This window comes from Beta vulgaris, chromosome 9, assembly GCF_026745355.1.
Source record: "Beta vulgaris subsp. vulgaris cultivar EL10 chromosome 9, EL10.2, whole genome shotgun sequence".
Taxonomy (NCBI): domain Eukaryota; kingdom Viridiplantae; phylum Streptophyta; class Magnoliopsida; order Caryophyllales; family Amaranthaceae; genus Beta; species Beta vulgaris.
Window position 1 is genome coordinate 2,752,180 of NC_079210.1, and position 13,148 is coordinate 2,765,327.

General features: G+C 37.2%; 1 protein-coding gene across 1 annotated transcript; it reads left to right on the forward strand.

The window, feature by feature from the left end:
* The first annotated feature begins 4,030 nt into the window (after window positions 1-4,030).
* LOC104902682 (bifunctional bis(5'-adenosyl)-triphosphatase/adenylylsulfatase FHIT) lies at window positions 4,031-10,484 on the forward strand. Its single transcript, XM_057391653.1, has 6 exons — window positions 4,031-4,185; window positions 7,012-7,190; window positions 7,317-7,426; window positions 9,570-9,717; window positions 9,976-10,074; window positions 10,158-10,484. Exons 2-6 carry the CDS (start codon window positions 7,029-7,031, stop codon window positions 10,272-10,274), a joined length of 636 nt encoding a protein of 211 aa, XP_057247636.1. The 5' UTR covers window positions 4,031-4,185; window positions 7,012-7,028; the 3' UTR covers window positions 10,275-10,484.
* The last annotated feature ends 2,664 nt before the right edge of the window (window positions 10,485-13,148 follow it).

A 13,148-nucleotide genomic window follows, 5' to 3' on the forward strand; every position in this document is an offset into this window, starting at 1 on the left:
CAATTGATTAATTTTTATATGATTTATTTTTGTTTAAGAAATAAATAATAATGAATTTGAAATTAAGAGAATTCTTTAGAGTTTATATTTCAATTTTAAAGAGAAAAGACAGAAGGTAAATGAACCTAATCCCCCACCCAAAACCACCAATAACCAATAAAAACCTAAAAAACTCATTTTCTAGGGTTAACGGGTTTTCTGGGTTATTAGCGGTTTTGGGTGGGGGATTAGGTTCGTGGGGTGCCGGAAATTAGTGGAGGGGGGGGGGGGTTGCGGGAAGGGAGGGTGGGTTTTTGGGCTGTTTTGGGTGTCGGGGTGGGGAGGAGAGGGTTAATGTTTGAGCATTTGGGTGGCGCGGCGGGGGGTTTTGGGTGGCGTAATGGGTGGAGGTTTGAGTGGCGCAATGGGTGGTGGCTAGGGGTGGGGAGGGGGTGGTGGCTGGGGTAGGGGAGGGTGTTTCGGGGGGCATTAAGGGTAGTGGAGGTGGTGTCTTGGTGGTTGGGGGTGGTGTCTTGGTGGCTGTAGGTGGGGGATGATTTGTGAGGGTCACGTGGGGAAGTCAACGCCGAAGAACGGAAGTCAACAGTCAAAATCCGGCGGGAGGTAGTATTTTACAAACTTTTGTATTTTATTAGGTAGTTTTTCACAATTTTTTTTTTATTAGGTAGTTTTTCACAAAATTTTGATTTTAATAGGTATTTTTTTCCAAAAAATTAAATATTGATTACTTTAGAGTTTAGATTGACTCATTACAGCCTCATTATTTATGGTCTTCAGGAAACTCCCATTGCCTCTTCCTACCAGCTCATTCTTAAACTAAAGAGATTTTGTTTAAACCTTAGTTTTATTGCAAACCATGAGAAAAATGACTTAGATGATGAAAACAAGAACCTACTCCCAAAGCTCTTATGGGCAAAGCTCTTGCCATGGGTAATTTGTTGTATAATAGGCATAAAAGCGAAGTAGCTGAAAGGTGAAGATTAATAGCAAAAGCAAGTTAGAATTAATTTTTTTTTAACAACAACAACAACGCCCCAATGCACATGTAAATTATTGTTCATAAACCACCTTTCCCACTCTTAAAAGGGTAGGATGATGCATAGTTTATAGTACTACGTACATCTTTTTTAAGTTGATACTCCTTGCAACTATACAAACGTTGTTCAGTCCGCCTTTTTACGATCTCCAAACCATCATATTATTGTTTTTATTAGTAACTGATAACATTTGCAACATAAAAAAGACTTAAACAACACATTTGAGTATGGAGGTATTATCGCTAGTCTAAACAAAAACTAATAAGAACAGTAAAGGAAAATAGAATCAAATAAAATAAATTGACAAAAATTTAGAAGTTTGCAAATTAATAACTATCATCAATGTTAAAAGGCATACGCACCTAAGAATTGCATCTACCAACTCCATATATCCGCCTAAGATTAGATAAGTAAGGTAAAAAATAAGATAAAAGTCATAAAACTATTTCTAGAACCAAAATTATCCTTTTATGCATCAATCTGATTTATATTGCCTCTCTTTTTGACTCTAACCATTTGACCTTCACCTGGAGAAAATGGGAATCATTGGGATGTCCTTCTATAATACCCCAGGGGTGTTTGTTTAGGGGGATTAGGGGGTGGGAATGGGAATTATATCCCATGGGTATATATCCCATGTTTGTTTGAGGGGATATCTAAATTCCCATGTGAAGGGGAATGGGATTAAACCCCTCTTATCCACCAAAATAAGACATGGGAGGGGGCAGGTATTAAGGAGGGGGATTATTTCTAGTTATGTTAAAAGACAAATTTACCCTTTATTAAAATATACTTCACCAAAATTGTTTGCTCTTCTTTTACTATCCTTCATTAAAATGGGTAAATTTGTAATTTAGCAATATATTCCCTACTTAAGTACCTCATACCAAACATGGGATAATAATATTCTCAACATAATCCCACTAACATACCAAACAAGGGATTGAGATATATTTAATGAATTCCCACCTTCTAACTCCCATTCCCAATCCCATCCTCTAATCCCCAAACTCCGAATCCCTCATACCAAACGCCCCGTCAGATTCACCAAACTCAGTAACAAACCAACTCATGGAGCCCGTCACAATGGGTTTTCCTTCACAATTCTTCAAAAAACCTCAAGGATTAGATAACTACCTACAGGAATTACACCCCTTAACATAGCAAACAACGAAAAGTGAGAGGAAAAGGAAAACTAATTTTCATGGAAAATATTTTACACACTACCAAACGGAGCATGAATCCAACTGATTGAAACTGAATTGAAAATAAGATGGAGAGAACAGGCTAGGAATAATAATCCTATTTATATGATAATATTTAGAATTCTAACAGATCATCGATGTACAATAAGCTATTACTATTCTTAGGGATGGCAGTGGGGCGGGTCAAGTAGGAAACCCGCCCCATCCCCGCCCAATTGGGGCGGGGATGGGTCTAGGTTTGGTGGGGATGGGGATTAAAATTGTACCCGCATTGGGTGGTGGAGCGGGTGTGGATTTTATGTTATACCCGCCCCATCCCTCCCTGCCCCGCCCCACCCCGCCGCCACCCCGCCCCGCATATTTATTATTAAAATTCTATTTATATACATATATTACTAACGTATTTGAAGACATTTTAAATGTAATAAAACATTTGCCTTTTTCGATGTATTTTAACTTTTCTTTTACTATATTATATGTTGTGATTTTGTGAAGTAGACAACTATAATGGGCTTATGGCAAATTTTTTGCGGGGATGAAGTGGGTATGACGCGGGTACGATGCGGGTGCGGGGGTGGAGCGGGGGTGGGTCTAGAATTTCCCCCGCAATGGGTGGTGGGGCGGGGATGGTGATAAAATCTTTCCCCGCAATGGGTGGTGGGGCGGGGATGGGGATGAGAATTTAATGCGGGTGTGGGTGTGGGGGTACCATCCTCCGCACCCGCCCCGCCCAATTGTCATCCCTAACTATTCTCATATGCATACTTATGTTAATGTATAAGTTCTTACTTTTTAATTGTTTGAAATTGCTTTAGTTAGATTAGTTTCATTTTCAATCAAGAATATCTCTTTTAAGCATATTATTTTGGAAAATATTTTATGTGTACATTATATCTTATTATAAATTAAACAATCTTAAGTTTCCTTATTAGTTATTATACATAAATATAGATCAAGAAAGAATTGAATATTTTATAGTTAGCATTTTTTAATAAGTAAAGGGTAGAACAGTAATTTTACAAGACGACACCGTAGCTCATCACTTTGCTTATATAATAGAGATAAACTCGTCAATTTATGTTACATTTTCGGGTGTTGTGCATAAAAAAAAAATGAGTTTTGCTATTTGACGCCCTAAATTTTTTTACTAACGCCCTAAATACTACATTGTATTTTTATATGGTATTTAGTACTTTACCTTTTCTGTTCCTTACTCGCATATAGTCTTAAACTACATAGGTATATCTCTATTATATAAGCCAAGGGAGGAGGTGTGGTGTCTTCTTTTGGAGTGACTAAAATACCCTTAATGATTTAATTAATGGAATGAAAAAAATTACAAAAGCAAATCATTTAAAAATTCTCATTCCAACTTGCCATTTTATCATTTAAAAATTCTCATTCCAACTTGCCATTTAAAACAAGTTTAAAATGGTATATGCATCAAATACTTCAATCAAAATTAAATGGACAAATATTTATACCTTATAAAAAAAATGACATACATAACGTGCACATGAAAAGTCTGAACATTCACTATCTTTGACACTCTTTAATTCAGTTAAACCAACTCATTATTTTTGTTCTTTCTGTTCAATATTCATTCACAAAAAATTAATGTTAACAATCACTCACAACCTTTTTATTCTTTTACATTAGCGAATTAATATATCTAAATTTATCTAACTGTTGAAGTTTTCACATTTAAATTTAATCATAAATAAAGTACGAATGAAGTATTTAATAGAATAACAAATTTTAAAATTAACGCACGTCGTGCATATGAAGACTAGTAGCCTATATGCGAGTAACACTCCAAAAAAGCTCACGGTGCCGTTGCCCAACTCATAAGCAAATTGAATTCCTTTAGAACCTCTGGAATCTGGAACCTCTCAATTCTCATACGCCATACGCAAAGCTCGAATTGCAGAAGCTCGTTCCAGGTTCTTGTTTTGTTCCTTAGATGAATCTACTTGTTTTGTTGCGGATTTTGGTGTGGAATTGCGATTTTTGAGATCTACTTCATGTGATTATTCATGCGATTGGTTTTATGCTATTTGTTTCATGAATTCAACTTATTTTTTCTTTCTCATACATGCTATCTCATGTTTTTAGTGATAATTTACATGTTATAAACTTATGACTCGAGTTTCTGGTTTAACTTCTTATCTCATCTTTGTTTCATGGAAGTAAATGATAAGAAAATTTATGTTACAATTTGTAGATGCGCATATTTGTGTTACTTGTTCTTGTTTAATTTCATGAGATTAATTTTTCAAGTGTTGTGGCTGGAAATCAGTAATGAATGACCTGTCATCCCCGGGCCCAGGGCGGCAGCCCCTCTTGCCCTGGCTCAGGGACGGGCCTGTGTATCAGCTAAATTGCCATTGTTCAATGGTGAAATGAATAATGATTCACCTAAGTTAGAAACCTAAGCCAATCAAACAATGGTGTTAAGTTTTTGTGAATGTTGAGCTAAGGATAATTTCGTGTCATTAGTACTAGAATTATACGAGAGAGCTGGGCGAAAGAGATTATATACAAGAGGCTATTGTCAAGCTTCTAACAAACTCCTTAACCACTATAATTAGCTCGCAATGTAAACGACTATAATGTTTTTTCAAGTAATGTATCCATGAAGAACAAAAGGAGCTACCCGGACTCCCAACACCCTCCTAGCCTCCTAAAATCGTGGGGGAAGGAGTTCTCGATTTTAGATGCTAAACAATGGTATTTGTAAATTTTTAATTTTTGTCTTTTTTAAAAAAATTTTGTAGTTCCTTTCAACTTTGATATACTGTTTTTGCTTTTGAATTTGGTCTTCTGCATTTCTTTTGTCAAAGCACTTGGTGTCAATTTGTTTAGGCTGCAAAATCACTTCTAAGTTCTAAGACAATAATTCCTCTAAGGTTAAGGGTATCTCTTAAATTGCTTTTCTCATAGAATAAACTATCACAATATCGTATTGATGTTTTAGAAGAGGAGGCCCTATGGTTCTGTGCATCTTACTGCATTGCCAACTACCTTAGGAACTTCACGAAGTCTATGATGATTTCTAGGTTTCTCTCAGTCTTTGGACGCTTTAATGGAGCTGAGAAGTTGTGGGTTTTTGATATGATTGTAAGGCGAGTTGCATGAGACTTAAAGCGTAATTTTAGATTTCCAAGGGTTTACTATTAGGATGTTTTCCCTTAAGTACCCTTTGTATGGAATATATTAGTAGCGTGTTATTGTTTTAATATGATATCTTTGTAAATTGTTCTCTACTCTCTTATCAGAATAACCTTTTCAATTGCAAAGGGCTCCATTGTGTATGTGCATTCTTGCACATGGGCATATTTTCTTACTATGTCATTGCTATTACGTATAATGTAATTCTTTTTACATCCTTTTTATCAATTATCCTCAATTTTTTTCTTCTTTTTTGTGATCTTCTTGGAACACGTCTTTTCAATTGTAGGGTGTATGATCCTGGACTTAGCTTATAAAGGAGAAACATGTGGTTGTCATTGTTGTTTATGTGTTAATAGATGTAACTATGTTTAGTTCCTTACCAGAATTTTGAGTACAAGTTGGTTTCCTTTTTATCTTATGGCAAAGTAGAACTGCAGAAGCATGAAAGTTGCTGAGAAAAGGTCAACTGTGACATTTTTTGGTGTACATTTTAATTTAAGAGTCTAGAGCGCATGTAACGGCTTTACGGTTGCTGCCTGAATTTTCCAACCTTTGCTGGTTGAAACAAAGGTCTTATTATACCTGTTAATCATTTGGTGTACGAAATATTTTCTCGCACATATTGTAGTTAGGCTAGATTCTAGAAAGGTTATCATTTTATGTCCTGTGATAATCTTTAGAGAGACAAGAGTCTCTTGTAAACCGTTAGGTCATAACTTATCGCCGTTCTCCATTAGGAACTGACTCCAATTCCTAGAAATTGGATCAAGAAGGGCGCTCATCTCCACCTCTTGATTAAACTCGCCAATTGGTTGGGCTGTTGGAGAAATTATTTTCTGAGTTTGAGTATTCGGGATCCAAGGATTCTTCCATATTTTAACATGTTCTCCATCTCCTATTCGCTAGCACATGCCACTTTTGATCACCCATCTAGCTTCTCAAATACCACGACAAGTTTTAGCTCGGAGAGGTTCCTAAAGTGGACTCCATAAAGGAAGTGTTCTGAAAGTAGCGAGCTTTGAGGATGGAGTGCAGAAGAAAGTCCCCAAAAGACATAAGACTCCAAGCTTGCATACCCCAATTAAACAGTTTAAAGTCTCTGAAACCCAAACCACCATCCTTCTTTGGAAGACATAATTTTTTCAAAGCCACCCAATGCACCTTTCTTTCACCACCCTTTTGACCCCATCACAACTGAGCTATAAGAGACCATAATTCATCACAAAACGAGGATGGATACTTAAACACATTCATCACATAGGTAGGGAAGATTGAGCTATAGCCTTTATAATCATCCTCTTCCATCCTTTAGCTTCTTCCAAATTATTTTCTTTAACATCCTTCGTAAAGACCTTAGAATGCCCTATTACCGTTCCGTGATAATCTTTAGAAAAATAAGAGTCTCTTCTATATCGTTAGTTCATAACTTGTCGCTATTCTCCATTACTCCATTCTTTCTCGTGCTTATCCTAGATGGAAGTTTCTGCTGAAACTTTTTTGACCAACTTTTGATAATAGATGAGCCTTTCTTAAGTACCTTTTAGTATAGAGCTGTTATCAATTCTTTAGATTTTAGATCATTATATGTAATCCAGGTTAAGATTTAAGGAAGATGATTTTAAGGCAATTGGAGCGCATACTTTTGGCACAGACTTTGACCCCCATTACCAGGAGTTCCAGTCTCCAGAGCATGAGGTGTTCTTCCATTACCATGATTTTTGCATCATCAAGAGGGCCTCAAGCTTTTTCCACAATGTTTACGAGATCCTGCAAGGCGGGTTTCAGAGTTTCTTCTCACTTGTCAAGTTTTCAGCAATTATATATTTTCTTGACAGTAGCTGTATTTTGGATATGATCAGTGATTCTGCAACCCCTAATGAATATCACATGGAACGTGCAGATGGAATTGGAACCTTTTACATTCGGGCCTTACAAAATTGATTCAAAAGAAGTATTTTACTCTACCAATCTGTCTTATGCCATGGTGAATCTGCGCCCCCTTCTTCCTGGTAAGCCTTCTCTCCTTGGTTAATGTTTCTTTGTCTCAGCATCCCTCCCTCAACCCCCCCCCCCCCCTCCAAAAAAAAAGAAAGATTTAGCATCAGTTGTTTGTTCACAAAGTATGTTTTGTTAATTTGGTTATTTACACTCTAGGCAGACAAATATTGAGTCGTAGTGTCCAAATATGCACTGTAACTCAGGGATCCTTTTCTACATGACATGCATATAAAGGCTAACCTCTTCTTGATGATAGTGGCTTGTTTATGTAAGAGGTGTTCTGAAGCTGAGCTCTTAAAAGAGCTTAATTATAATGCTTATGTCATGAATGGACTAATGCCACAGACTTGATTCTTTGAGGCTTAGAGCAACCATCACTGTCTTGCTTAATTTGGTTACGCTAATAGGATCTTTTATGTTGCGTGAACCATAACAGTTTACTGGCACCAACTTTTATTGCATATTTTGTATTAGACTTTTCAATAGAGAGCATAAAATCTAGGGAGATGTGTATAGAATAAGTTTGATATCCGTTTTGTGGTTAGTGACTTGTTGCAACCTTACACATTCTCCTCAAGTTGACTGTGGGCATGGTCAAGTTAATTTCATATGCTTTATGAAATTGTCATGTAAATTTATCTGTTTCTGGAAATGATCAATGCCAAAAGAACTATGCTGTGTTTTTGTCAAGAAGATCTCCCAAAGTAAAATATTCCTACAATTGTTAAGTAGTGGTAGATGTGCATACTAAAATGTGAGACATATGGTCTAAAATTTGATCCCTTCTTCGCAAAAGAGAAATATGTGAAAAAGTTCTAAAAATGCTGCAAAGCTAACTTTTTATCTGCTTTTGCCCGTAACTCTTCACCTGAATTGAGTTTCTTCTGGGGTTGTCATTGATTATCCCATTAAGCATCGGCTTAAAAAACTTTATACAAGATTGCCAGTCAATTCAAGTTACCTTGGTTCTCATGTATGCTAAATTTGTTATATTGTGTAAAATGCTCTTTTATTATGACCTCGCTCTATTATTCTACTTGACATTCTCTGGGTGCTGGTGTCTAAGAACTATTTCATTTTTTGTTTTGCAGGTCATATCCTCTGATTTTTGTGGACATTGCATTCCTTCTAATTGTCATGTTCATTTTCTATTAGAAGTTATTGTTTCACAACCAGGCATTTCCTGCTTTATATATCAGTTCATGCTTAAACTTTTAAGGTATGCCTACAAACATCATGCAAGTATTAGGTCCCATCTCAGAATCAGATCAAGCCTATAATACTTCTACATCATATCATAACAAAATAAGAGTGAACTGTAAATTTTGCTAGTATTCAGTTTAAACATCTTGCATGGTGAGGTAATTCATCAAAGCACCTTCTTTGACGTTCTGTCTGGGGCTCTAGTTTGGCTTTTACGTACTTTGCCTTGTAGTTTGCTCGAGGACAGGGAGTTTTTAACCTGTGAACGTAATGCAAGTTCACTTTAAAGGCTGGCTGTTATATGGGATTTATGGGTTTTACTTACTCCCTCCGTCCCATAATATAGTGTTTGCATTCCTTTTTGGGTGTCCCAAAATATTGTGCCTATTTTCTTTTTTATCAATTTGTTTGGACTAAATTATCCTTCACTTATACATAAAACTTTCCGAAATACCCCTACCTTTCTTTTAAAATATGTGTTCCTTTTTATTATTTTACACCATTCTAAGAAACATTTATTGCTCTTTCATTTTATTTTAAAGGAAAAAGAAGAAAAAAGCTAGTTCCAAGACAAAAGTAGCCAACAAACATTTACTTAAATATATGTTTTTGTGAAATCCTTAAACTCCTTCCATTTTTCTTAATTCTTGTAAAAAATGAGAAGTGAGCACTATATTATGGGACGGAGGGAGTAGAAGCAATGATTACAGTGGGTATGCCTGAATATCATACCTTGGTGTAACAATTGGAGAACTTTCTGTATGTGGCTGTATTTAGCACTTTGAGCCAAGTTTGCCTGCTAGTCTTTTGTGTCAGCATGAGATAACTATGTTCATATTCTTATGCATTGTTAATTTGTTATTTTGCTTTACCTGTGATCAGTTCTATAAATTCAGTTGGGGACATGTTAATGCTTGAGTTCCTGTTTGCTTGGTTTACTTGACTTTTTCATACATGTACTCGTCTGCCCGAGGCGTGAAGTAAAGCGCTTTGCTGATCTCACTGCTGATGAGACTTGTGATATATGGCTCACAGCGCAAAAAGTTGGTAGGCAGCTGGAAGACTACCATAAAGCATCATCACTAACTCTTGCAATCCAAGTACATACTCTAACATGGCACTAGCTTCATGCAAACTCGATCTATTATCTTCTGTTTCCTATTTTTTGTGCCTCTATGCGAGAGTATTGGTTAGTTCATACTTCATATTATTAAATCATGGCTTTTGTTTTTATTATTATGAATTATGATATAGTCTTATGGGATTTCTCAATCAGCTAAGCTTTCGACGTAATTACTAAATGTTGTTTCCGTTTGGATTTGTCAAATTAACTATTGAAGTGTATTATGAAATCACAGGATGGGCCTCAGGCAGGACAGACTGTAGCCCATGTGCACATTCATATACTTCCTCGGAAAACTGGTGACTTTGAGAAGAATGATGAGATCTATGATGCGGTAGGCGTATTTATTCAAGTCTAGTTTATCTTCCAAAGTGTATCTTTGTTCACTTTCTCTTTCCTCATGTTTTCTGGCACCAGATAGATTTGAAGGAGAAGGAATTAGCACAAAAGCTGGACCTGGACAAGGAAAGGAAGGATAGAACTCTTGAAGAGATGAGTCAAGAGGCATCGGACTACAGGGCTCTGTTCACCTGACTGCTAAAGCTTTGATGCACAATTTTTCAATTGTGCTATACTTTTTAAGAACACACTTGATGTGGTCAGAAACTAAGTCTATGTGCTCATTGCTGAACATGCAATTATGATTGACATATTAATGCAATATCAGGACTTCTTTACACTAATAGGAAGTCAAATGTCGATACTGTTGAAATTGTCTCATGAGTATAAGAGAGATTTTTTACACATTCGCGAATACTATGGATAGCATATAATAATATGTATAAAAGTGTAGGCGCATAACGCAATATTTGACAATGTTATTGAGTAAGAGAAGTGACCAAAAGTGCTTGAATTCAAGGCCTACTTTCTGATGAAATGGTGCTATTAAGAGAAGTGTCCAAAAGTGCTTGAATTCAAAACCTACTTCTAATGAAATGGTTCAACAATCAATCTAATGGAATTATGCTACAAACAAATATTTACAGATGTTAGAGAATAGGAGTAAAATGACCCTATATATAATCAATGAGTTTTCATCGAGTGTTGATTATCGTTTATCACCATTATTATTAATTAATAGGTCTTTGATCTCATATATGCCATTTCAATCGTAATATATTAATTTAATCTTACACTTTAACAATAGGAATAGAAACTAGGAAAAAAAATTCCTCTAATTTATGCTAATCTAAATTTTTGATTTGATGATTTTTGATTACATACATGTATATAAATTGATGGATTATTTAACTAGAATAATACAAACTTTGGCCTCTTGACCAACAATAATACAAACTTTCAATTATTATTTAATATTTCAAACTTTATACAAATATTTTCATAGACAAAATCGGATGCAACTTGATAAACAGGTTGATCGGGACGTAAGGGTGGTAATCAGGTCGAGTTGGGTCAATTTCAGGTTGACCTGATTTCTATTCTAGGTTACTTACCCCTAACACAAACCTGACCTGATTTTAACGAAAATCATAAACTAAAGCCGACCTTCCCGGTTTTGGATTGACCCGAAACCAACCCCAAATGACATGTAATTAAATTTAATCATTGCAATAACTCAACATATCGAGTGAGTCTTGAATTCAGATGCCAATTTAATCAAATATTAGAAGATTATTTTATATGTTTAGAAATTTAGAAGATTTAAGAAATTTAGAAGATTGAAAAATAGGCTTGGCCTGATATAAGTTGGAAAAACAAAAAATAAGTTACTCCATCTGTTATGTAGTGTAAAACTAGCAATTGATATCACAACTCCCAAAGATGGGTTCTTAGAACTGGAGACTTGTGCAACAATGATGGGTCCGAATCCCGTAGCTAACTCCTGACCAGCAATCTGCACAAAAGGGACCCACCCTGGAGGTTTGGGTGGTATTTCCCCCTCCGAAGCTTAAGTCAGATGTCAGGGATGTAAAGGAACTTTTAGAGAGAGAAAGTAGAGAGAGAGAGAGAAGAATTTATGACAGAGTAACAGTACTATGTCTGAAAAACGTACCTTTCACCCTGAAATCAAGGACTATTTATACTGTTTGAAATGACTGCTGTGCCTTGATGTCACCCTAATTTGGGAGCATCTGATTGGCTAATCAAAGTTTTGGGACACGTGGCAGCTGTTAACTGGTCAGTACACCTCACTTTCATATAAAGGTGTAAATCAGACTTACTGGGCCTAAGTACAGTTTTTGGGGCCAGAAGAAGGTCTTTTTAGTACGTTTTCAGAGAAACGTACTTTTAGGCCTGTCACCTTCAGGCCCTTTTGTACTTTTATTCCCCTGCATATATGCCACATGTAGGGCTCAGATGAGCCACGTGTCAGTACCAGAGCCGTTTATTTTTTAGGCTACAACATTTGCCCCTTAAAAGAGGGAGTTATTATCTTTTGGGCGCCAAGACGGTTAATCTTCCTCTTTTAACCGACCTGGAACTGCTCTTCTCTTTTTCAAAAAAGAGGCGCCATTTTGCCGGTCTCCACAGGTCAACTTCCTATGAACAACGGTTACTTTTACCGGATGAGGGGGTCATTTTCACCCCTCTATAAATATGTGCCTTAGTCGCTCCTGGAATCATTTTAACTTTGCTGAGAAATTTTCTAGAGAGAGAGACTCTGCAAATTTTTACTGAACTTTTTAGAGAGAAGAACAACCCCCGTCCAAGCTCTTGCTATTGGGTTTTTCTCGTCCGAGGTTTCAAGTCATCTTCAACATTCGTCCGAATTTTCTTCTACAGGTATATTCTCAACTCTTTTCTTGATTGCACACATATTTTAAGAAAATGGATTCGTCCTCTTCCTCGAACAATTCCGGCCGCTCACGGGTTGGTGCTAACCCTAGAACAGAGGGCCTAACTTCCTCGGCATCTTCTAGAGTTGGTCCTATCTTGGCCGGGCATGCATTCTTTATCTTTAGCCATGGACGGCAAAGTCAGACGACCCAGTCTTTACCTGTGCAGGGTAATCTGGCGCGCGTCAAGCAAACGGCTCGCATCAGAAGAGGGGTAACCATGCCGGCCTCTAGCTCTGAAAGGGAGGAATCCACTGGGCGAATTCCGGCCGAAGGAGAACGAGAGACCCAAAGCGCTCGTCCTGCCTACCACACTCCTTCTCCTGAACATGCCGAGGAGGAACCAGAAGTCAGGGGCTCCCAGAAGCCAGCCCGTCCATACATAGGACGATCTCAGATGAGCCAAGGACGGCTAGCTCTTCTGACCCTGCTAGTGGCTCAGAGCCATCAACCACTTCGTCTGAAATAAGACGGCGGCTAGGTCCCCTTTCTGACCCTAGGTTCATCCTGGCCGACAACACATGGTTAGGACGATTAGGCTCGGACCTTAGTCCTTTTTCGGTGGCAATGCCCATGCCTGGCTACCACTTTGTACTTCCCGGCCGAGAGG